The sequence below is a fragment of the Tyto alba genome, unplaced genomic scaffold, assembly GCF_018691265.1.
Source record: "Tyto alba isolate M040663 unplaced genomic scaffold, T.alba_DEE_v4.0 Super-Scaffold_23, whole genome shotgun sequence".
In the NCBI taxonomy this organism is placed as follows: domain Eukaryota; kingdom Metazoa; phylum Chordata; class Aves; order Strigiformes; family Tytonidae; genus Tyto; species Tyto alba.
This window is the reverse complement of record NW_024881297.1, coordinates 28,545,128-28,568,051: the sequence shown is the minus strand read 5'-3', so window position 1 is coordinate 28,568,051 and position 22,924 is coordinate 28,545,128. Positions and strand designations below refer to the sequence as shown.

The following is a 22,924-nucleotide window of genomic DNA, read 5'->3' as shown; positions in this document are numbered from 1 at the left end:
TTAGGATTCAGGATTGCTATGTTTTATTTTGAACTGGAATTCAACAAGAGATTTACAGATTTAACCTTTGCAATTCCCAGCAAGATGTGAGGGGTTTTGTCCTCCGGAGGGCTGAAGCGTCAACATCAGGGTTGGTATGAGCTGATGAAATAAAGTGGTGGCATTTGAGATACAACAGTTGATAACCTCTGCTGTCCAAAACTACTCATGGAGGTTTTATGAACATTTATTTAAAATATTCATAAATGCTAAGATACAGTTTAGTACCGCTGAGGACGTGATTAATATTATAATCTAACACCAGCTGCTGTCTGTGCATGTACCTATAAATGGTTGTATGTTTCTGGGTAAGACTACTTAGATACATTATTTCCTAAAAAATTATGAGTAGTGATTTTACCGTGGTTTCTTTTGAAAACATTTCATTTTCAGTAAATACTTCCTGGATTTTGAAATTAATTGCTTAATATTGGGAAAACATCTTAACATCTTAAAACACATTTAGAATTGAGTGATCAAATTTCCCAAATGTCTGAAGATTCTTGTGCTCGTTGTCACAGCTCCGGCCCCGGCACATTCTTTGGTATGGTAACTTTATGTAGCATGAGCGTAGTACTAATTGTATAAGGTAAAACTTTGCATAATTCTCAGGAAGAGAAACCTTGAGGCTGTGAAGCTTTTCAGCAGTAGCTGTGGAAGGTATTGCTGGGGGAATACAAAGCATATTTAGGATTTACTGTGAATCTTCATCTGCTAACATTGATTAGTTTGATTTCACAAAGCTGAAGTGCTTGGTAAACCAAGTCAGAGCTAGGGAGGCTTCAGGAAAGTAAAACTAAAATAAAACAAACACTGGAAACTGCCAACAAAATAATTTGTGTTCTATGTAGAAGCGAGGGGAAAAAAAAAAGTGTATTATACTAAAGCTTTAAATAAAACCCCCTTCTAATACAATCTTTTACAGTGTGTGTTAGGACAAGTCAGGAGCTGCTAAAACTCATGGGAAAGGTTTCCATTCGCATTGATGATTCCTGTAAAACATGTAAAATCCAGGTAAATATATCTCCTTACTGTGATCCTAAATGGTGCTGTGAGACCCAGAGGGGGTTGTCGCCCCATTACTCTGCTGCTGGTTACAGTCTTTAAACTTTTAATTCAGAGAAAAAAATAATCTGCCCTCTCCTGCCTGCTGGTGAGGAATGGTAGCCAAAACCCTCCCCTCTCTCTTCACGTTTGACCTTTGTTTAGCCTAAAGCAGTCACTGTGCAATGCCTGAAATTCCTTTTCACTAATACAGCTGCTCTAAAGATTAAAAATAAAAGCGAAGCAGCTCAGGCTTATGCACTGACCGTTGTGCCCCTCCTCTGTAAGGCCAGAACAGGCCCTTTCCGGGGGTAAAAGCCACCCCGCTGCACTTTCCCTACTGTTTAGTGCTTTGTTTTACGCGTGGCTGTGTACACCCGCGTCCTGGTTGGGGATTACAGGAAATAATCGTGTTTTTTTCTGGGAGGCGAGAAGCGCCGGGGGGAGGCCGCGGCCTGCGCGCTGCGCGGGCCGCCAGGGGCACCCTTTCCGCCCCGGTGCCGGCAGCGCCGCTCTACCGCCGCCTCTCTATGGTACCCGCGGTTGGCAACCGCCGGCTGGGGGCGGTGCTTAGAGCGGACGCTCTAGCCTCCGCCGCCGAGGCTCGATGCTGCGGGAACTCTATGGTGGGGATTTCTAGGCGAGGCCTCCGCGGGGACTCTATGGTCGCAGCCCGCCCACCCCGAGCGTCCCGCGCGGGCCCGCCGTGTTTACGATGCCGCCGGCGCCGGTTTCCTGAGGCGGAGACGGGCGCGGCGGCGGCGGCGGCGGCTCTCCCCACGCGCGGCCACCGGCGGGGCCTGGCGGGCCTCTGAGGTAAGAGCGGCCGCCGCCGCTGCCCGGGGGAGGCCGCCCCCTCCCCCTCGGCCCGCCCGCCCCTTCCCCCCCCCCCGCCCCCGCCGGGCCCGGCGCGGCCGCTCCCGCCGCCCCCGGGGCCTAAGCCAGGCCTGGGCCAGGCCGCGCCGCTCCCCTCAGCGCCCAGCGCCGTCGCTCCCCGCAGCCCGCTCTTTCCCGGGCCTCGAGGGAACGGCCGAGCCCCGCCACAGGCCGGGGACCGAGCCGCGGCGCGGCCGCTGCCCTCAGCCGGGGCCCGCCTCGCCCCTTTCCGCCGGGCGGCCGCTGCTGAGCCTCCCCCCCCCCCCCCCCCCCGAGACTTCCCGCCGCGCCGCGCTGGCCGGGCGGCCTTGGGGCTGCTCACCCCGCGCCCCCGCTTCGCTCCGGGTGCCGGTTTCCCCCCCACACCCCGAGCCTCGGGGCCGCGGAGGAGCCGCCGGGGGCGGGGAGAGGGGCCCCCCCGGCTCCGGCGCGGAGCTCCCGGGGAGCGACCCTAGTGCTGGGGGACCGGGTCTTCAGTAGCAGGGCAGCGGTGGTCTCCTGCGCAGAGACCCCCGAGACCGAGCGATGAAAAACAGTGATTATCCCTTCGTGACAGTAATTACCTTTTCCCCATTAATTCTGACTGAGTACCGGGTTTGTGAGCCCTGTCTTCCAACACTCAAGGCGATGAGTATCTGGTTGATTCAAGGCAGCTGGATGCAAATTATTTGTAAATGATCTTACTGATCATTTCCTCTCACAATTATCAGGATCCCTTATGTCAATGTAATATATACGGTTTTAGACAACAGGCTTTTCTTTCTGAAGCTGCTTGTCATGGGAATGCTCACTAAGCTTCATTTCACTGGAGAAGACTGGGGCAGGGGGTGAGTGGAAGAAAACACATGGAAAGTACTCCTGAAGTTACAAGGAGTATTTGCGTGTGTGTTTGTAAAATGGGATCCAAAACTGTAACTGGGTACATTGACTCAAATCTCCTCCTTTGCTTTCTGGCATGAACTGGTAGGATGTGCTGTCCTTTGCCTCTTTCACTGATTGCTGGAAAAAACTATGGTTCTGTCAGTCTGGATGAAGAAAAACTTCGTCCAAGTGTCTTAACTGTGAAGTTAAGTGAGCAGTGTTTCAAGTGCTGTAGCTGGTGAAGACGGTTTATTTGCTTGTTTTGAGACATTAAAGAATCCAGTATTTCACCATATTATTTGAGTATAATGTCACCAAATGTTTTAAATCACTTTCTGTAATTTCTGTATGTCAGTATTCTGACTCTTGTCACTTAGTATTTGAGAATAAAATTCAATGTCCAGTATTCTTTGATTTCTGACTAAAAACTCTTTTTTTAAATAATCAAGTGCCTCTTAAAATATTTCAGTACTGAAGTACCATTCAGGCCTTTCCTCTGCTGGATTTAAAAAGGCAAAAACAGAACCTGGTTCTTCCTTTGGTGCTCTCGCACTACAGCCCACTTCCCTTTGCCTTAATGTACAGCTTTTATATTGCATTATCTTATTCTTTGCTTCCTGATTATGCTTTGAAGCTTCATCTGAGGCTGGCAATCCATGATCGTAGTAATTTTATGAGCATTTAACTAGAGACAATCACTGTCTCAGATAATCTGCATTGTAAACAAGCAAAAAGAAAATACTAAGGACAAGAGGAGCAGTACCCTGTTTATGGGACAGTGAAGTAAAAATCTTGTGAAGATTGTTACTTCACGGACTCTGTAAGGGGGCCATCTCTTTAGCATTTTAGGGTATTTTTCATCAGCATTAGTGAAAGTTGTGGGAATGGAGGTTTCTTGTTTGTTTATTTTTTTCTTTTTTAATTGATACTCCTCAGTCATTTGGGGGTGGGTTTTTTTAGTGCTTCTTGAGTGGTGGTTCAAACTAAGGAACATGGTATTAGGAGAATATATACGAACTTCGGGATGAGAAATTAAACTTGACCACAGTGAAATGGGACATTCCTATTTCTGTTTGAAAGGAAGGAAGGTGTTTGAAACATTTAAAGGGAGATGAGTTTCTTTGGCTGGAGAGAGCCAATTCTTGGAAGTTTAAAAGTCCTTCAAAACAAACTTCATAATGCTGCTATTGCAGAACCATTTAAATTGAATTACTTTTGAGATGTAGCTGCGTGGAGGCATTGTATTTATTCTAAAAAGCATCATCCTTACTTATCTGATTATAAAAACATGGTTCTCCTACAGATTGGAACAGTAATTATTTTCTGGCTAATAAATCATCAGGTGTTGCTTTTATGAATTTCCTCCTGTCATTACTCTGTGGCATGTAAAACTCTTCCTTCACCCCAAACTGTGCAGCTGGTTTCAGCTGCACATGCATTCTGTTGTTGGAAATAGTTTTAACTGGGGTGTAAAAAACTGAAAGCCTGATATATTTTCTGTCATTGGTACTTCTTTTCTAAGCTGAGAACTTGCAGGTTGAGGTTTTTCATTGGAACTGTCTTTCTAAAAGCTGATAGATGGTAATCGCTGTTTCAGGTGTTCACTGGTGGCCATTCCAATGGAAAATTGTTTGGTTTCCAGCTAAATAGATTGTTTTAAGACAACAGGGACATGGGAGTCTTGTGAGAAAGTCATGCAAGGCCAAATAGCGCACTACACCTCCTTTATCCAGTGGAGGGTGGAAGATGCAGTAATAATTTTCACCTCGTTAAAATCACCTGCTAAATCTTTTAAAATTAATATTATCTTACTAAAGTTGATAGATGTTGGATGACTATTTAGTTAAATATTACAGAGCAAGCAGAGATGAAGTCAACTTGAAAAATCATATTTATAATGGGAAATACTTCATCTTTTGTTCCTGTAAGTAGGACCTCACACCTATGAGAGAAAGATCAGCAAAAACCTTTGTGCTTTCTCCCCAGTTTGTTTATTTTGGGTGGTTTTACATCTACTGGTTTCACTGTTTCTTGCAGTCTGTTTTGCTGCTGTTGTGAGTCTTTCATGGGACAATAAGACAGAGAAAAACAGTAAGAGAGAGAGGGGGGAGACAGAATGTGGTTTAGCACTACAGAAATGAATTGGGTATTTCTGTAGCACTGGAAAATTTATTTTAATTTTTGCTGTTGACTGGATTTCAGTTTGACAGTGCTCTGTTTACTTGTGACACTTAGTACGTCTCCCTTCGCAGTGGTACAAATTGAAGATTTTCCTTTATAAAAAGCTAAAACTGTGCTAGGGAGTATACAAAGTTGCATCCCTTAGATGTGCTTGCCCTTAATTCCGCCCTTCACTTCTTGTAGCTTCAAGATACTTAAATTACTTTAGTTCTCCGTTTTTTTGTTTTTTTTTTTTCCTTAACAACAAACAAAAAGCCAAAACAGTTTTTCCAACTTGCAGGCGAGCTCTGCAGCGGTAGCAACTGAAAAAAAAAGAAAACGTTTGGATTGAGCTGCTGCGCTCCCGCGCCGGGGTTGGCTTCTCGTGGGTGCGAGCAGGGGGTCAGCCCCGATCCTCGGCTCCCGGCCGGGGGGACACACCATGGCCAGGGGGGACACGCTGCTGCCGGGGGGGGCACGCCGCCGCGCTGGCAGCCGGCCCGATACGAGGGTCTCGGCAAAGGCAGTCGGAATAGTTTTGATTAGCTGAAGGTTTCCAGAAGCTGGGAACGGCTGAAGCACCGCCTGGCTCCCGTGAGCTTTTTATTCCAGAGCGAAGCCTTTATTTTGCTGCTTCAGCTTAAACTATGGACAAATTGGTTTATGTTTATAGTCGTAAGAATGTTGGGAAGCTGTATCGTGTGTTGAAGAACGGTTGTTCCCCGCTGTGAAGGATATGGTTTCATGTATCGCCCAACCATCAGTTTTCTCTCCACAAAGTCCTGTTTTAGTAACTTATTTGAGCAGTGGGACTCCTCAGATGAGTATGGATTGCAGGAACAAGATTCTGGTCTTGGTGTACATTGACTTTTTACCCTCTAAGTATACGTCAGGCTGCAAGAGCTGTGGTTTATCTCAGTAGGGAAAAATCAATGACTCACATTTCCACAGAAAGAAATGTAATTTCCAGTCTCATAGCAACTGTCCTTTCAACAGTTTCAAACCTTCTGTGACAAAATGTTTAACACTCACCGATCATCTTTTAATGCTCTAGGCTGGTCCACCCACTCACCCCACCTAAAAGCATGCATTTTTACATCACTAAATCCCCCAATATTGGAGGGGGGATGCTGTCAAGACGTTGAACAGTTACATATAAAAATCTTAGAAATGAGCGAAGTGTTGCTGACTGTTATATGGAGACGGAGTGACTTTTGCAGGGTTTAAAATTCAAAACGGTGTTCTCTCTACTTTGATTTTGAATCCCTGTTTTGTTTTTATATACCTTCAGATGTTTTAAAATAGGTTTGGCTGGTAACTTGAGTAAATTATTTTGCAATATTATTTTACTTAGAGCAAGATATTCTTTAGTATAAACGCTTTGTCTTGGTTTTCTTCCTAGAGCTCATGACTTGACTTTGTGTATTATTATGAAAAAACCCAGGAAATTCAGTAAATAGGTTTGTCAGTAAACTTCAGCAGGGGGTAGGTCTGAGCCAGTGCTGACAGACGGCTGGAGCGCAGGCGGTGTCAGGCGAAACGGGACGTGTCTCCCATCCCGAAACGGGGGTTCGTGCTGCCGAAGCCCCGGGCGAGGCGGTGGCCGGGCTCCCACCGTGTCCTTCCCCTCCTGTTCCCGTGAGAAGGCCTAACAGTGCTGGGTGACAAAAGATGCTGTGCTATTCCAGAAAGCGACCTCGAAGGACAAAGAACTGATTCAAATTGTCCAAATAAGACTAAAAGCTTTATACACTGAGATTCTATGAGGTATCAGTGGAAGTTGGGCACCTATCTGCTGTTCAAATTTATCATTAACTGAATTTAACTCGTTACTTTTCTTGTAGCTGATTATGGAAGAGGTGCACAAGAGCAGCAGTAACAGTTCAGTGACGCCTTCACAAACAACAGCTGTACAAGGTACAACACTACAGGCAGCTCAGCTCTCTCATATTGCTCAACAGGTAAAGCCTGGGCCAAATCTCAGCAAACATTTGAGGTAGTTAAGAGCCATTTTTTATGTACTACAAACTATATTAATTCTTGAGTTGTAGAAACACACAGAGAAGAAAAAACAAAAGACCGTTGAGAAAAATGTACTTGTTTGTTGATGGATGACACAAAGTTAATAAAATGGCTTGTATTCGAAAGACCAGTGTTAATTTTTGTGCTCATACAATGCAAAAATGCAGCCCAGCATTTTTGTTAGATTGTATGTCCTTAGAAGTCGTCATCAACCTGACATACAGGAGCTGCTTAGTAATTAATTGAGGGCCTCATTTTCATTTTTTTTTTTTTTCCAGAAAAAGCATTTACAGCTCCTTTTGTAGTAATGGCAATCCTGGGTGCTCAGCACCATGGAAACACTTGGATTTTAGCCCAGCATGAATGTTTTTAATGTAATAAATCATATGAAGTTGGAAATGTGACATGCTTACTACAAGGTAACATCGCTTTCAAAGGTTTTAACCTGAATTCCTCATGATTCAACTTTCTGCACCTGGAGGGGCTCCCCCCACCCCGCTGCGCAGCCTGTCCTGTGAAACAGCGACGTTTTGCAGCTCGTCCACTGCTCACCCTGTGGAGGCGATTTCAATTTTGATGCAAAATTTAGATAACTGCGTGAGGCAAAGACAGGATAGAGTATCAGCAAGCATCCTGTTCTTGTTTACAGGCTGGTTGTCTGATCTGTTTTTATATGAGGTTGCCATTGTAACTTAATATGATGATGTACGATACAAAAGTAGTATTAAACGAAAAGTTGGCTGTATGAGTTTTAATGATCCCTTCATCTTTCCATATATTCCAGATGAATAAAAATAGTGAAGAAATTTTGTGAGGAAACTGGTTATTTACTTATGCATCTGCGTGTATAACTTTAATCAGTTTTTAAGTGTACAGGCTCATGTGAGTTCAGCATCAAAAATACAAATCCGTTAGAATGTATAGAGTATTTTATATAGGAGTAGCAGTGGTAATTGACTTTTTTGCCAATTAAACCTAGATTTCAGCTACAACATTTATTGAAATTGATAACTTTAAAACATGAAAGAACAGATGCCGTAATTTTTACTTGGAAAAATCTGCTCTTTGTTCTTCTCCCTGTGCAGAGCTTGCGTACCTCATCTCCTTGAGTTTCCTTTCTGGTCTGGTGTCTTTCACACAGCTTTTGTGCCTTGAACTTTCAAAGCAGATTGTCAGCTTTTGCTATACTTAACTCTTGTGATTTCTTCTTTGTGAAATCTTTGAACCATAGCCTCATACTGGTTGCTTAAAAAAAAAAAATAATCCAAGAACACCAAATATGTACATTATTCATGCTGCCTTCCGCATTACTCTAGTACTGTTAGTCTGATCCGTCCTAAGCCCTCAGGCTTGTTGATCATTTCGTCTTGATTCAGATTTTAGTGCCCTAAGCGCCTGTTAACTTTAGTGAGAATTAAGGCTACTTATTAGGCACTTTTATTTCTGCTTATCAAAGTCCAGTACACTCTTAAAATGAATTCAAACCTTTAAAAAATAAACTGCCGCAAATGTGGGGCTTTATCTGTGCATGTGGAAGGAGTTCCATGAAAGCAGTCATGCTCGCTTAGCGATTGATTCTGAAGAAGTCTGCTGTTTTGTGGTTCATTTAGAACTGCATGTACTTAAGTTGCAGCATTTTAATCGTTTGCACATAATGCTACATATTTGATTTCCCCCCTAACCTAAGGCAAATAAGTAACTGTTGCAGCCTTTTTTGTATGCAGATACCTATCTCAAAAATGTGCCTCTTTAAAGGATACCTTCTGTGACTTAATTAGACTTAAAAGAAGCTTTTGCTAATGTATGTTCTTCACTAGTTTTCCTACACGGATGTAGATTTTCTGAACACTGTGGAACAGACGCTTCTGTTAATGACTCTTTGATTTGTTGTAGATGTCTCTCAGAGGTCCTGCTCCCCTGACAGTTGTTCAGCTGCCTGGAGAACAAGTCCAGGTCCAGGGAGTCATCCAGACAGCTCAGTCCTCTTCCGTAATCCACTCACCTCAGGTGCAAACAGTGCAGGTAACTGCAGAATGTCTTAAATAACCGATTTATGGATGTGAAAAGACTTGCAAAGACTTGTCTGACTCAGCTGACTCTGCCTCAGTGCAGCCTTTCTGGCCCTGCTGTAAGAGATAGCAAGCAATTCAGGGACAGTATTTTGGGGATACACCATTCTTAATGATGATTTAACCTTGAAATGATTTATTGCCTGAAGTTGCCTTTTGTCTTTAAATTAAACTATTTGATATTGCTTCCCTTTATTAAAAAAAAAAAAAAAAAAAAAAAAAAAAGGCAAAACCAAACAAAAAACAAAGCAGAACACAATTCTTTATGTGGTGCTCTTAACAGACATGCAACCAACGTGCTTTAGTACCCAGATAAGGAGAGTGTAGAATAACCCAGTGAAGAAAAGTGTGTGTTTGGAAAAGGTAGACCTGACTGATGGTGGGTGAACTGTTGATTGCTCACCTCACGTGCTGTAGCTCCGTTTCTGTGGTACCTAAGTATTCTGCTTACGTCTCTTCCTCATTTGCCATGTGATTTTTGTACAAGCCACTTCAGAGAGGTGCCGGGGGGAGTTTACAGGCGGGTCTGTTACTACTTCAGTCAGGTCTTGGCTGCAGAGAGCCCTCTGGGCAGCAGGGCACTGGGCAGGAACTGCACTGCTCAGCCGAATGACTGCAGGAGCTGTGCTAAAACCCATTAATTTGTGACTGATCCTTTGTACTGTGCTTATCTATTCATACGACGTCAAATTGATAAACCATGAAAAGTAAACCTGTAATGCATTTTCAGCTGCCATTGTTCCTGTAACATCAGATCATGGAAAAGAAAACACGTTTCGCTTTGCTGAAAACAGTTAGGCATCTGTTCTAGTAGGTTGTGGTTACTTGAGTCTCCACAAATCCCTTTCCTATCACTGTGTTCTAGTTGCAGGATCTCCACTGACTATTTTTTCCATTTTTTTTCTGTAATTTGTGAACATTGTGGCCTTGTTGCTCAAAGGCGGGAAAAAAAGTAATATGTGAGCAGGTTTTTTGAAACTGTTGATAGTAGGCTGCTCTTTTAGTCCCTGTAGCAGCAGTTAAGTGAGAAATGCTTTCCCCAGAGCTGCATGCATTCTACTTGACTTTTTGTTGCTGGCACACAGATAAGTACAAATAAATGCTTTGCAGGCTTGTATTTAATAAGGAGCATCAGAGAAAAAAAAATAACACTTGCCAATGAGACGAGGACACAGTGGAATAAAGAGAAATTTATAGATAATACTTTGCTTATTTATTCCCTGATATGCTGCTGCCTTAAATATTCTTTTCATTTGACTCTTATATTCTGACCAACAAAATACACGGCTGTCTACGTAGAAGATTTCAAGTATTTTACATGTTTGTACATAAGTGGCATTCCTGTTTTCTTTCCCACCAGCTCCTTAGACAGATTTATGTGTGGGAGTGGCTCACCTTTTCAGACCACATCAGCTATTAAGATAGTTAGGCCTGTAAGATTTTAATTAAAAGAATAAACCATTTGTATTTCTCCACACTGCTGTTTTAAAAATTTTGTATTGATTAATCCTGCAGTTGAATCCAGCTAGAACAGCTAGCTTTCAGATTCTGGGTGTTTTTCAGCTTTTAATGTGATAAACAGTTTGGGAGAATCTCTCGAGCTTTTCTTTTTTGCATTTGTTTAGTTTTTGTGTGGCTTTAGCTCATATACAATTAAAATATATAATCTCTTTTGGGTATTTCTTCTGAAGTGTACCGGATAACCACGTGGAATGTGTTTTTTAGGTATCTTTGTCTGAGAGTGAAGATTCTCAGGATTCATCAGATAGCATAGGCTCTTCACAGAAAGCTCGAGGCATCTTAGCTCGTCGTCCGTCTTACCGGTAAGTACCACATGTAATAAATTTGTATTTTTATTGGAAACCAAAATAGCAACTTCTTTCAGTAGCTTCATATATCCTGTCAACCTCTAAATTGTTTTCTTTCTCTTGAAACATGCATTGGATCTGTTCACGGAGTAAACATTTTGAGGATGCCATATTAGCTATTATTTCCTACAAGCAAACTTTGACTTAAGCTCATCTCCAGCTCTTAGTTCAACATGACGTGGTGTAGGGAAAATGGTTTATCAACTGTAATTTTACTCAGTTCTGTCATTTTACTGAAATGAGGAGTGCAGTCAAATGCCACATCTTAACTTTTCAAATAATAGTCATTAGAAACTTAACGCAAAGTTGAGTATTTTTTACAATAATGTTCTGAAAATTTTAAAAGACAATTTATGAACCTACCTGATTCTCCTATCTGTAATTACTGTTCCTGCTTCTGCCACTGCTTTTCATTTTTTGAATGTCTTATCCGCTCTTCTTAGTACTTTCTGACAGCTTTATCTCATCTTGAACTACGTACCAGAAAAAATAATTTAGAAGGAATTTTATTGTTTTGCACACAGTCAAAAACGGTGATGGAAAAGAGCAATTCTGAATCTTCAGTTAAAGTAGCCAGGATAGGAAAATACAAGCTGTAAGCAGAGCTTCTGTGGGAGATCTGTTTAGCCGTGTGGGTTTGGGATCAGGAGTTGTCAGTTCTGCTTTGCTCTTCATTTAACTGCCATTAATTCATCATTTGGCCCTGGGGTATGATGTATAAAATTCACGCTTCCATTGGAGGCTCTTTATATAGAAATGTGTCTGTTTTCAGAGGGTATTGTTACGTAGGATATGGGCTGTTTGTGAAGCTGTGCGAGAGCTAAATTAAATGCAGAGAAGAAATGTAAAGTCTTGCTGTGTACTGAAAGAGCAAAAGATCTAATTTTTCAACTCTTCCATAGTAATCTAGTCCTTTTCAGTTTATTCTGACACAGACAGAGCAAACTGGTTTTAATTGGATATGCAAGGCCTGTTCGTGAGTGAATTAGAGGATGAAGTTGTAAATCAAAAAAATCTCTTAATAGGCCAGTTACGCATCCCTGGAAAATGTTTATGATGGAAACTCTGATGCAGCTTTTACTGAAACGAAATGATGCAGCCGCAGTGTTAGTTTTCGACGCACTGCTTTTCTGGAGGTTACTGGAATCTACTATAAATGATGCAGGTTTTCATTGCTGGCTTGCCAGTCCAAACATGTAAGACTTTTAGAGGATAATAATTGAAAATCTGGAATTTCTGCTGATTTGCACATGCACATACTTTATAAATCAGTAGATGACTTGAATTGCTCTTAGCTCATAAAATTATGCAAATATTTAAATAAAAAACTAGATTATTTAAACTACAGAAGTGTAATTACAGAAAGAGTTTGAGGCAGTCACCTCATACAAAATTTTGTTATTTCCAAAAGCTGTTATACATTAAAATCTTAGTGTTTATTTCTGTAATACAAAATTAAGGATAGTAGTTTGTAGCTGTTCTTGCGGTAACTTATAGGTTTTGCCTACTATTAGAGCTGATAAACATTTTTTTTTTTAATAGAAAAATTCTGAAAGATCTTTCTTCTGAAGATACACGTGATAGAAAGGGAGATGAAGAGAGTCCTGGTGTCTCCACTGTTACATCTATGTCCGTTCCCACGCCTATCTACCAGACAAGCACTGGACAGTACAGTACGTTATACAAAATATCTGCCTCACTGGACACATTTTTTATTTAGTTTGCCTCAAAATACAGATTTTCTTTTTGTTATATATTTGTCTAAGATGAAATTCAACAGGTTTGGTTATTTATCTAACAGTCAATAAAGTTAATACTGTTGTTACGTGGAAATAGGCTGGTATGTAAAGACTCCAGATAAACTCAATGCTTCATTATCTTAATTGTTGCCTATTAAGACAAGACATTCAAAGGATGTTGTTGTGCAATACATAGCAGTGTTAGATTTAGTCCAAAATGTAAGATCAGTGTGAAGGCACCATTACAAATACCAGGGCCACACCAAAAAGTGTTCCTGCAGTATCAGGGAGTTAGTAAAAAAAAAAAAAAAAAAAAAAGGGATTTATTCCTTTGATTTTATCACCTACTATTCATTGTGCTTGTGAACCAAAAAGCAGCCTGCTGCAGCGCCTGGAGCACCCCCTCTCCCCTCTCCCCTCTCCCCTCTCCCCTCTCCCCTCTCCCCTCTCCCCTCTCCCCTCTCCCCTCTCCCCTCTCCCCTCTCCCCTACTCCCCTACTCCCCTACTCCCCTCTCCCCTCAAGCTGGGTGCTCATACTGCTGTTTCTCACTTCCCCCCCACTCCTTTGCCTGTTGGGATTTTTGCCCTTTCTTCAGTACATTTCCACAGCAGAGCTGGTGTCTGGCCCGGGGCAGTCCCAGACCTCCTCACAGTGAGGGGCCACCCCTGCGGCTCCCCGACTGCCCACACCTCACCACCTACACCCCGTACGATCAGTAGGAACCAGCAGCAAGACCTGATAGTTGAAAGTGATGCAAGAAAAAAGCCTTTCGAAACTGGCAGCAGTTTTCAGCAGTGGGAATAGATGTACAGCCTACAGCTTGACCTTTGTCTGTACGTTACAGCTACAAATATGGTTGTGCATGTTCCTTTTTCTTTTCAGTTGCCATTGCTGCAAACGGATTACAGCTGGCCAGCCCGGGTACAGATGGTGTGCAAGGTCTGCAGACACTAACGATGACAAACGCCGGTGGTACTCAGCCTGGGACAACAATACTGCAGTACGCACAGACGTCAGATGGTCAACAGATACTCGTACCCAGCAACCAGGTGGTAGTGCAGAGTGAGTAGGCCTTCTGGAAACGGTTAGAAATACCCGTCGCTAACGCACGTGTAACTTTCTAACGCTAGCACATTTTGATGTCTTACGCTGTTATCGCACCAGCTGCGTCGGGAGACATGCAGACTTACCAGATCCGCACCACGCCAACTACCACGTCCCTTCCTCAGACGGTGGTGATGACATCTCCTGTCACTCTGACATCACAGACAAGTAAGACAGATGATCCGCAGTTGAAACGAGAAATAAGGCTGATGAAGAACAGGTATGGAAGTGCACATGAGCTGCTCTGATGCGTTAATGTGCTGAAATATATTTTCAAAGGACAAATTACGAGTCTTGCGAGCTAACTTTACCGACTGTGCCATCTGTATGGTGTGCTGCGTCCGGCGACTAACACCATTGGAAATTCTGACCAAAATATGCTGTGTTTTCTGCCTCACACAATTTGGAGAAAACAAATTGTTTTTTCCCTGCAGATCGACTACCATGTGTGTTACCAGATATGGCTAAATTTCATGCTCTCCACCTATTGTTGTGTACTTTTCAGTCTGTTCTGTTCACAATTGCAGTGCCAGCTCTCTCCCCTGGCATTGTTCAGTATCAGAACGTTCATAAAATAGACACATCTCAGATCTAAAACAATTACTTCTGCTTTTCTGTTGCAGAGAAGCTGCTCGAGAGTGCCGTCGAAAGAAGAAAGAGTATGTTAAATGTCTGGAAAATCGAGTTGCAGTCCTGGAAAATCAGAACAAAACTCTAATTGAAGAGCTAAAAACTTTGAAAGATCTTTACTGTCATAAAAGTGTGTAGAAAAAGAAGGTAAAACCTTTGTGGACTGTTGAAATTTCAGAGGAGAATTTTTTTTTATACTGAATTTTTTTAAACTAGATGAAAGGTCAAAAATGAAACTTTTCTACCTAGATTTCACAACTTAAAGACTATATAGATTTTATTTACAACATGTTGGTGACAAAGTACAAAAAGGAAACAAGAAAACCTCACCAAAATTCCTGCTGGCACAACTGGAAACTTTATAAAGTCAAGATTGCATCTACAATAAAAGGACAGTCACGTTTTACAAGGCAGGTGATTAGAATTTCTTTGAAAATTTCTACAAATACCTCTTGTAACGGAGGCAATATTTGGTTACAGTTAAAATGTGGACGAAATGGAATCCTTGCCATAGTTGACATTATTAGTAACATTTATAACCAGTATACGTTTTGATTTCTTACTCTTTTTCAATCCTTACTTTTTCTTTCAGTTATTTGTATGTAAATATTTTTATTTTAACCTGTAAGTTGTTATTTACAGGTGCAGATGATAAAAAAGGCTAATACTTTGCTAGAGGTATAAATTATGTTTACTCTTTCTCAGCTGACAGTTTAAAAAGTTGGGTTGGTTTTTTTTTTTTTCAGTGTTTGCTGTGTTTATCAAATTTGGAAAGGATCTGCAGAAAGCAGAGAGGCCTAGTCCTGAAAATGTCTGAGGCACATGAAATAAGGTGTTGACTTTTCTTAAAAGAATTCAACACATCCAATTATTTTCAAGTACAGTGTGGTAGAACAAGTACTGGTGAACAAAGGTTTCTGAAGAATGATTTCACAATAGTTTGTTCTTAGTTGCTGGGCATGATAAACATCTATAATTGAAAAATAAATTGTGTGCTGATTATATATACAATTAAACATGCATTGCTTATTCTGTCTGGAGATTCTACTGTGCTTTGGAACAATTAAACCAAATAGAAGATTAATGATAAAAAATTGAAGATATATACCAAAGGGTTAATGAGGTTCTAATATATGGTTTATATGCTGAAAGTAGTGCAAAATTTCTGGACTAATTTTGTAAGGTAGGCGATATTTTGCAAAGTAATGGTATCTTTGTAAGAAAATATTCTATTGAAAACAGGTAGATGGTTGGTATATTTTGTAGCTAAATTGTGATCTTTACAAATTCTGAAATTGAGTTTATATACGTATTTTGACAGTTTATATATTTCATTTTAGTAAACAAATGAAATATTTTGTGAACCAGATTTTCAAGCATATATTTTTATGGATAGTACAAAGTCAAATGAGATCCTCTTTGGTGTAGGAGATATTTGAATTAATTTTGTATGTCTGTAGGCAACTTGCAAAAAAAAAAATGGATCCTAAAGAGTATTGGGAAAAAAGAAAAAAAAAAAAAAAGATCAGGGCTTTTTATTCCCCGCAGTTGATAATATCTGCACATTAGATCTGATTGCTATCAGAGATTCTAGTTTGTATGATTTTAATTTGTTTCAGGTGAAAAATTAAACATTTGACATGATCAGGACTCTTTTGGGTGTGGAATCTCCATTCTTGGAGATACTCAAAAGCCGTCTGGCCGTGGTCCTGGGCAAGCCTGCTCTGGGTGACCCTGCTTGAGCAGGGCTGGGACAAGGTGACCTCCCGAGGTCCCGTCCAACCGCAACCATTCTGTGATTCTGTGAAATAGAAAAATGTGTATGCAGTGCTTATTGCATGAATAATAAATACACTATTTTCCATAGTTAGGATTGAATCCTGCTTCCAGTTATGTCAGCGGGAATTGCACTATGGACTATGCTATTAAAAAGGTGTTAGAGCTCCGTGTGTGTGTTGTGCTAGCTCAGATCTGAATGAAATTAAGAGATGTACTCACTCCCTAGATGTGTAACGCTTATCATATGGTCAGTCAGTATTTTTTTATTTTACTCATTTTTGAATTAATGGACTTAGCAAGCAGAGCTCCTTGCAAATGGTATGAGAAAGACTGCATTCCACAATCACACTGTTAGCGGGCTATAAAAACACATTTTTTTTCAGAAGTTTCTAAGTATATGATTGTTACGGACGTGATCCACAATACGTTTCCTTTAGGCCAAACTGGAATATACGTTTCTGGTCGCGATCATGTCAAAAAAGAGTGCTTTTGTTGCACGTCAAAAATAACAAGCAAGGTTGAGAAAGGCATTGCATTTGGGAACTGCTCCAGAAGAGGTGCTTGGTGCCACCTGTTTCTGTTAGTGGAATTTCAGGAAAAAGAACACCTTGGAACGTGCTTAGCACCTCAGAGAATTGGACCTTGCCGCTGTCTCCCATCAGGTGTGCGTACGCTATTTGGCATATGTTTAAGAGGGTTTGACCTACAGTACTGAAACTAATTTGGTAATTCCTCTGTATGGTATTTTGATCCTCGCTGTGTGCTGTTGTTCCTTTACCTTCTTTTGTAATACGGAATAATAATGAAAAAAAGCTATCAAGTGTTAAGACTGTAAAAAAATGGTGGCCAACTCTTTCTGTATTCAGCAAGTGAAACAAATGTAGTGCTGCCAGACATAAGGTTAGTAAATTTTTATCCTCTTAAAATAGTGTTTTGGAAAGAGCAGCTTATTTTTCATCATGGAAATATTAAACAGTAACATGAGTTTGCTCTTTAAGTAATCACTTATCATGAAGTACTTATTTTGGATTTACTTCAAAATCTAGATTGTAAGAGAGTATAAATCTATATCCTGAGAGTAAGAGATATAGTACCTAATACTGTTCTGCTGGTTATTTCCAAACAAAAGTACATGCTTTCTATGAATTGTAAATATTTGTTGAAACAATTAGATGGTTGCAAATTTCGACCTTGGTAAATAAAGTCGCCAAAATACAATTCTGATGTTCTTTCTTTATTTTTAATTAACATAGTACTGCAGTGATTCTGACCAAATGTGCATACGTTGTATGGTATCAGGTCTTTCACAGTGGCCACAAATAAATATTGTATCGAGCCACAGCAGTCAAAGTACTAAGTTATTTGTGCATGGATTTTAGTCGTCACTAAAAATAATAAGTGAAGAATCCCTTGTATATTTTTGCAGTTGGTTTTGGTTTGGGTTGGTTTTTTTTTTTTTTTTCATTTTTAGTTTTGATTGAGCTGAGTCAGTTAACGAAAGACATTTTGTGTTCTGCTGGTACTCACCCAGCAGAGGGAGTATCTTTGCCATCTACCAACTCGCGGTAGTACCTAAGCTCCCCATAGCTGGAAGGCGTAGAAATAGGGTGGGGAAAAAAGTGTTTTCAGTTGGTAACATTTCTATATTCAGTTTCATTACTAAGGTCAAGGTTGTTATCATTTCTTCTACTGGTAGTATGGATATCAAAGGCAGAAAATAAAAAAGATAATGCAATTGCAAACAAGACTTCTAAAAAATACATGCATCTCCTTTGGCTCTTAGATTTATTCTGAAACAGGAGTTAGCTCTCTTTTCAAAGTTTTAACAGAGAGACCAAACCTCTCCGATGATGACACGATGGTTTGTCCCTTTAGCAAGTCTACGCAAGTACCGTACGTATCACAGTCAGAAAGACGGTAAGTCCAACGCTCACGGGATTCACAGCCTCGTTACTCAACAGAAGTTGAGATTTTATCCATCCTCTGTATTGCGATAAACGGACATAGATCCCAGGCAGCTTTGGTCGGCCACAGCCAGTTCCAAAGCTAGCAATCCCGATGAGATAGGATGTGCTGGTACTAGAGTGATAGCACGCTAAAGGTCCACCGCTGTCTCCCTATAAATAAACAATATGAAACACTAGTAGCATATATTCCTTTCTAGGAAACAACGTAGAATTAAGTCAGTAATGCATCCACTTTTTTTAAAAAAAAAAACCTTTTTTTAAATCAGCTAAGTTAACTGGACAGTAATAATGACAGTAATGCATAGATAATAGTACATAGACAAATTAAGATAAAATCTGGTGATGCTGGTTGATGCTGCCTTGCCTAGAACACCGTGCCTGCATCAGTTTCCATGTCTTTAACTAAAGTTCTGTTGTTGTTTTTCTTTCTGCACCTTTTTGTTCTAAGGATCATCTCCCTAAACTTTCTCGCTCGTCAGTTAATACGTGAATATATTGTGCACTCCCTGTGCAAGTACCAGGAAACACGGTAACAAATACACAACCCTCAATCTTTGCCACATCACTTAAAGGAAAACTGCTGAGGAAAGCAGGAAGTGTATCAGACAAAGTACTGATGAATATGTTATGGGTTTTAATTATACATGTCTCCGCATCACAACTGGTGCCCCAGCTTTTGCATACTAGTGCTCTTGACCTGAGAATTGTCCTTTCTGAGAAGGAGATGCTGATCGCTCAGCATTTCAATGCAAGTCTTGCCATATCACTGAACCGTATCACTTTCCAATGCTGCGGCTCCCTTTCAGAACCATAAAGACAGGCAGGATGCTGGTGTGCTTCACAGGCACTGCGTGTACAGTGATACCTGTGTGTATCCATACCTGTGGTTGTGTAATATATAACTTCCTGGCATCTTTGTGGCGAGTGTTGTATAAATATGTTTGTGTTCTTTATCCTTTCACTTTGTTAACTTGTCTGCTGAACTCCTTGTGTATGTTTTTGAGGTGTGTTTTTTCTTCGGAATCACCATCTCGCCTCTCCATTTACGATGCTTCTTTTGCAGTTTGACATGTTTTCTGTTTAGTACTTGTGCCGTTTTAATTATGCTACAAATGCTGGTGGTCATGATGCCCCTGGGACTCTGGCTTGGGGGGTTCCAGCCGGGCAGGGCTCCTTCTTACCTGGCAGGTATCGGTGCCTCCTGAGTGAGAGCCAGCACAAATCATGTTGTTGTTGATCAGACCTCCGTACGCATCAGAATCATTACAGACACTAGAAGGAATGATGTCCACTTGTGCTTCTTTTAACACAGATGAAGTTTGACCTTTAATGGAAGACAGCATATAGAAAGGTAAAATATTTATGCTGTTGTGCTTAGCAGCTCTTACTGTGCTCTTTTTTTCCTGTTTAGCTAGCTTAAGCATGTTTCTGTATGTGTTTAGACATACCCATAATGTAGATTGTGCATCTTCTAATGGATTTAAACTTAAGTGGATTAAGGATCTGTAGATTTGGATTTGATGTAGTTTTTGCAATTCTTATTCCGAAGAAACAACAATACTGCACGTTAGCCTTGCTCAAAATGTCAGAGGTGACATACCAAACAAGCTTATATGCTCCCCAGCTCTTTGAAATTTCCACACCAGAAAGATGCACCCCGCCAACTGCCATCATATCGAGTTTGTGCTCATGGTGATTAACGACAGAACTTGAGGCAGTGCAGCCACTCATAAAATACATGGGGACCCCAAAGTTCACAATGCACGGCATCAGAATTGTTTCAATAAGAAAAGCTATTTCTAGCAGACAACACTGAGCAGCTGTACCATGAATCTGAAAGTCAGGCTGGTTTATTTTCCTTTTTACATGTTATACTTGGAAGAAAGGCTAGAAAATTTATGCCCTTGGTTACATCCATGTAGCGCTAATCTGCTTGCAGTGGAAAAAACACTGAAAGCAGATACTCAGTTGCAGGAGGACTTAATGATATTGTATGATGAGACTATAACCTGAACAAATTCAGTTCTCTCTCAGTGAGTTTGAGGGACTGGAACCTGATATTATGTAGCTTACAAGTTGATCAACAAGCAAACAAATCTTTACCTTTTTCTGCTGTACGTCCCCAGCCACTGATAAAGCATTCTGTTTCATTGTCAATGTACCGGTACAGGTGTGGAGGGGGAAGGCAGATAGGCTGAATATAGTCACTGTAGCGTACTGCAGAATCGAGTTCAAATAATGCAATATCATTTTCAAATGTTTCTGTCTGGAATTCTGGGTGCACAGTGATGCTTCTAATATTCCTTTTTGCTGTGTGTTCACCGTGTTGCCAAAGGTTATGCACACCCAAAACAGCTCTCCAGGAATATGGGTCCCTAAGAGAGAACGTATTTTTTACAATTTTGTTAATGTAAATACGTTTCTTGAGGGCATTGCTTTAACCTATTGTTTTACTGTTGGCTTACACACCTTCAGGAATATACATTGAAAATTCTGTAGTAAATATTTTCTGGAACATATTCGCCTAATTACCATTCTCTCTGTTTTCAAACTCAGTTTGCCTAATACTGGTTATGGCTGTTAAGGCAAAGTCAGATTAATGATTTAAGCTGGTACTCAGAGTTTGCTTCCCACCCCATCTCAGCAGAGGCCACCCGGGAGATACTCTTTTGAAAAAGATAAAAACATGGATTTATTTTGCAGAAAGAATGTAGGTTTATACCCACAGTGCTTATGAAGACTGTGCTTGTACAGATTGTGCTTGTAGATTTGGGAAATCCATTAACTAGAAGTTACAAATAATGAATATTAAATTTAGAAATAGGACTGGAGTCATTCAGATCTAATTTCTGTTCAAGTATGTTGAAAAAAGTCTTTACTGATATTAAGTGGGAATTTAATTTGGCCTGTGATGAGCAAAGGGCAGGCTATAAAATTCAGATTAACCTCCAAAATTCTCCAGAGTGTAAGATAAAAATTGATTCTTTGCGATATAGTGCCTCTCTAAATTGTTTGTTAAAGTGCATTTAAAGAAACAAGGAGCTGATCTAACAAAGTCCTGATAAATAATAAAATTCCCAAGTTCAGTGTTTTTTACAGTTCTGTTTCCCTCAGGTCATAGTTATATCAACACAGTCAATATGAACTTGCATGAACTAGCATGCAGCTTCTGCTACTGTATTAAACTACAGAAAAGACAACAGTGATGATATAGCTGAAACGCAGCAGAATTGCTTTAAATACGATCAAAGGGTCTGTTCTGAGGAGTGTTATTACCACATTGTCAAAAAAAAAAAAAAAAATAGTAGTTAGGTGCCAAAGTGTTGGTTCTGTTAAACAGGAAAAATGGAAGTAGTGTTAAAACTAATGAATGCCAATGTTTCTGATTGAAATATTGCAATTTTTTATTTTTACAGTGAGCTTTGCTAGTTTAGCAAAATCTATTAACCAGAAAAATTAGAGCTCCGTGAAAAAAAAAAAAAAAAAAAGCCCCCCAACATAACAAAAATGTCACCTAGATGAGAAACAAAGAACTCTTTATTAAAAATAACGAAGGTTGTTCTGCGCCCAGCCAGGAGCACGTACCCAAGACATCTTGATATTGGTTTATAAAGATGTAACTTGGCATCCCGTGCTGGGCTGGCAGCCCTCACCACAGCCGCCCATGACAAAGGGGACAGTCTGGTCCTTAGAGCCACGACCAGTCAGTCCCTCCTGGCTAAACTGGAGTTGCACGGTTTGGGTCTGCAGATGGATTCCCCACTCTGAGAGCTCGGGCCGGGCATGGCCCCTGGATTTGCCTTTTGTTCAGAGGCACCACAGGCGCCGCTTTGCTGATCCACCCTCCTCCTAGTTAATACAAAGGGGTATTGGCAGGAATACGTACTTCCTTCCTATAACGCAGTGGCCAGCGGTGAGTATTGAATTCGCATTAATTAGAACTCCGCCGCAAACGTGCGCAAATTGTCCCCCAGCTCGGTGAATCTGGAGGCTAACCGACCACGGCCACGCTCCGATCCGGGCGTCGTGTCCGCCTACGATCCGCGATCCCGAGACGTTGTCTAAGAGCGGCCGTTGCCCGCACTCTGCAAAACAGAACAGTCCGTTATGCCCTCCAAAGGTAAAAAACGGAGCTTATGGTGCACTAGCGGCATTTTGGGAATTGGGGTTTTGTTTCATTTTGTTGCTTTTTTGGGTTTTTTTTGTTTTTTTTTTTTAATCTACAAGCATTACTTGCTGCAGGACCGTTGCAGCTGGAGCCCAGCTCCGGGAGATCCTGGGGCTGTTTTCTTGGATCGTATGAAATGTGTGCATCTCGTCTGCTCACACTTCTGCTTCTTGGCTAGGGGTTTATTGTGCACGTGGAGGGTAAGCGGGCTCCAGCCGCTGCTGCGGTACGAATTCATCAGATTTAGGTGTCGATTAAGTTCTTCCAGGCGTCTGTGGGGAGCTGTGGGCCACCACAGCCTGGCCCCCCCCCCCCCACCTCCCCCGGCCCAGCCTTCTCACGCCCTTCAACTGCCCGCCCCGGCCCTTCCCCACCCCCGCTGCTCCGGCACAGCCCCGGTACCCTCAGGGAAAGCCCTCGGGGTCGCCACCCCGGGCAGGGGGGTCGCCACCCCGGGCAGGGAGCTCGCCAGGAGCGGCAGCAGCAGCCCCAGGGCCGGCGCGGGCCGCCCCCGCCGCATCCTCCGTCGAGGGGGACAAAATGGCGGCCGGCGCGCGGGGGCGCTGCCAACGGCCGCTGAGGCGGCGGCGGCGGCG

At 41.6% G+C, this 22,924-nt stretch overlaps 2 protein-coding genes across 3 annotated transcripts; one reads left to right on the top strand and one right to left on the bottom strand.

The window, feature by feature from the left end:
• Nucleotides 1–1,672: 1,672 nt before the first annotated feature.
• Nucleotides 1,673–17,411, top strand: ATF1 (activating transcription factor 1). 2 transcript variants are annotated; one of them, XM_032996420.2, is made up of 8 exons: nt 1,673–1,899; nt 6,825–6,941; nt 8,896–9,024; nt 10,797–10,894; nt 12,482–12,612; nt 13,563–13,742; nt 13,845–14,004; nt 14,408–17,411. In XM_032996420.2, the coding sequence occupies exons 2-8, from the start codon at nt 6,831–6,833 to the stop codon at nt 14,550–14,552; spliced, it is 954 nt and encodes a 317-aa protein (XP_032852311.1). In that variant the 5' UTR covers nt 1,673–1,899; nt 6,825–6,830; the 3' UTR covers nt 14,553–17,411. The 2 variants fall into 2 exon arrangements, with proteins under 2 accessions (XP_032852311.1, XP_032852312.1); XM_032996421.2 differs by lacking the exons at nt 1,673–1,899; nt 6,825–6,941 and adding an exon at nt 7,095–7,113.
• On the bottom strand, nt 15,872–22,872 carry TMPRSS12 (transmembrane serine protease 12). The gene is made up of 5 exons (XM_042796753.1): nt 22,731–22,872; nt 22,047–22,245; nt 20,264–20,535; nt 19,342–19,484; nt 15,872–18,310 (listed from the first exon to the last, which is right to left on the bottom strand). The coding sequence occupies exons 1-5, from the start codon at nt 22,846–22,848 to the stop codon at nt 18,074–18,076; spliced, it is 969 nt and encodes a 322-aa protein (XP_042652687.1). The 5' UTR covers nt 22,849–22,872; the 3' UTR covers nt 15,872–18,073.
• Nucleotides 22,873–22,924: the final 52 nt, after the last annotated feature.

Bases quoted from the DNA above. Each gene is read 5' to 3' on its own strand.
- TMPRSS12 (XM_042796753.1), bottom strand. From the start codon at position 22,848: ATGCGGCGGGGGCGGCCCGCGCCGGCCCTGGGGCTGCTGCTGCCGCTC. The intron at 22,246-22,730 runs GTACCGGGGCTG...TCTGTTTTGCAG, and splicing joins CCCGAGGGCTTTCCCTGAGG to AGTGCGGGCAACGGCCGCTC. The intron at 19,485-20,263 runs GTAAAGATTTGT...CTTCCATTAAAG, and splicing joins GGGACGTACAGCAGAAAAAG to GTCAAACTTCATCTGTGTTA.
- ATF1 (XM_032996420.2), top strand. From the start codon at position 6,831: ATGGAAGAGGTGCACAAGAGCAGCAGTAACAGTTCAGTGACGCCTTCA. The intron at 6,942-8,895 runs GTAAAGCCTGGG...GATTTGTTGTAG, and splicing joins TCTCTCATATTGCTCAACAG to ATGTCTCTCAGAGGTCCTGC. The intron at 13,743-13,844 runs GTGAGTAGGCCT...TTATCGCACCAG, and splicing joins CAACCAGGTGGTAGTGCAGA to CTGCGTCGGGAGACATGCAG.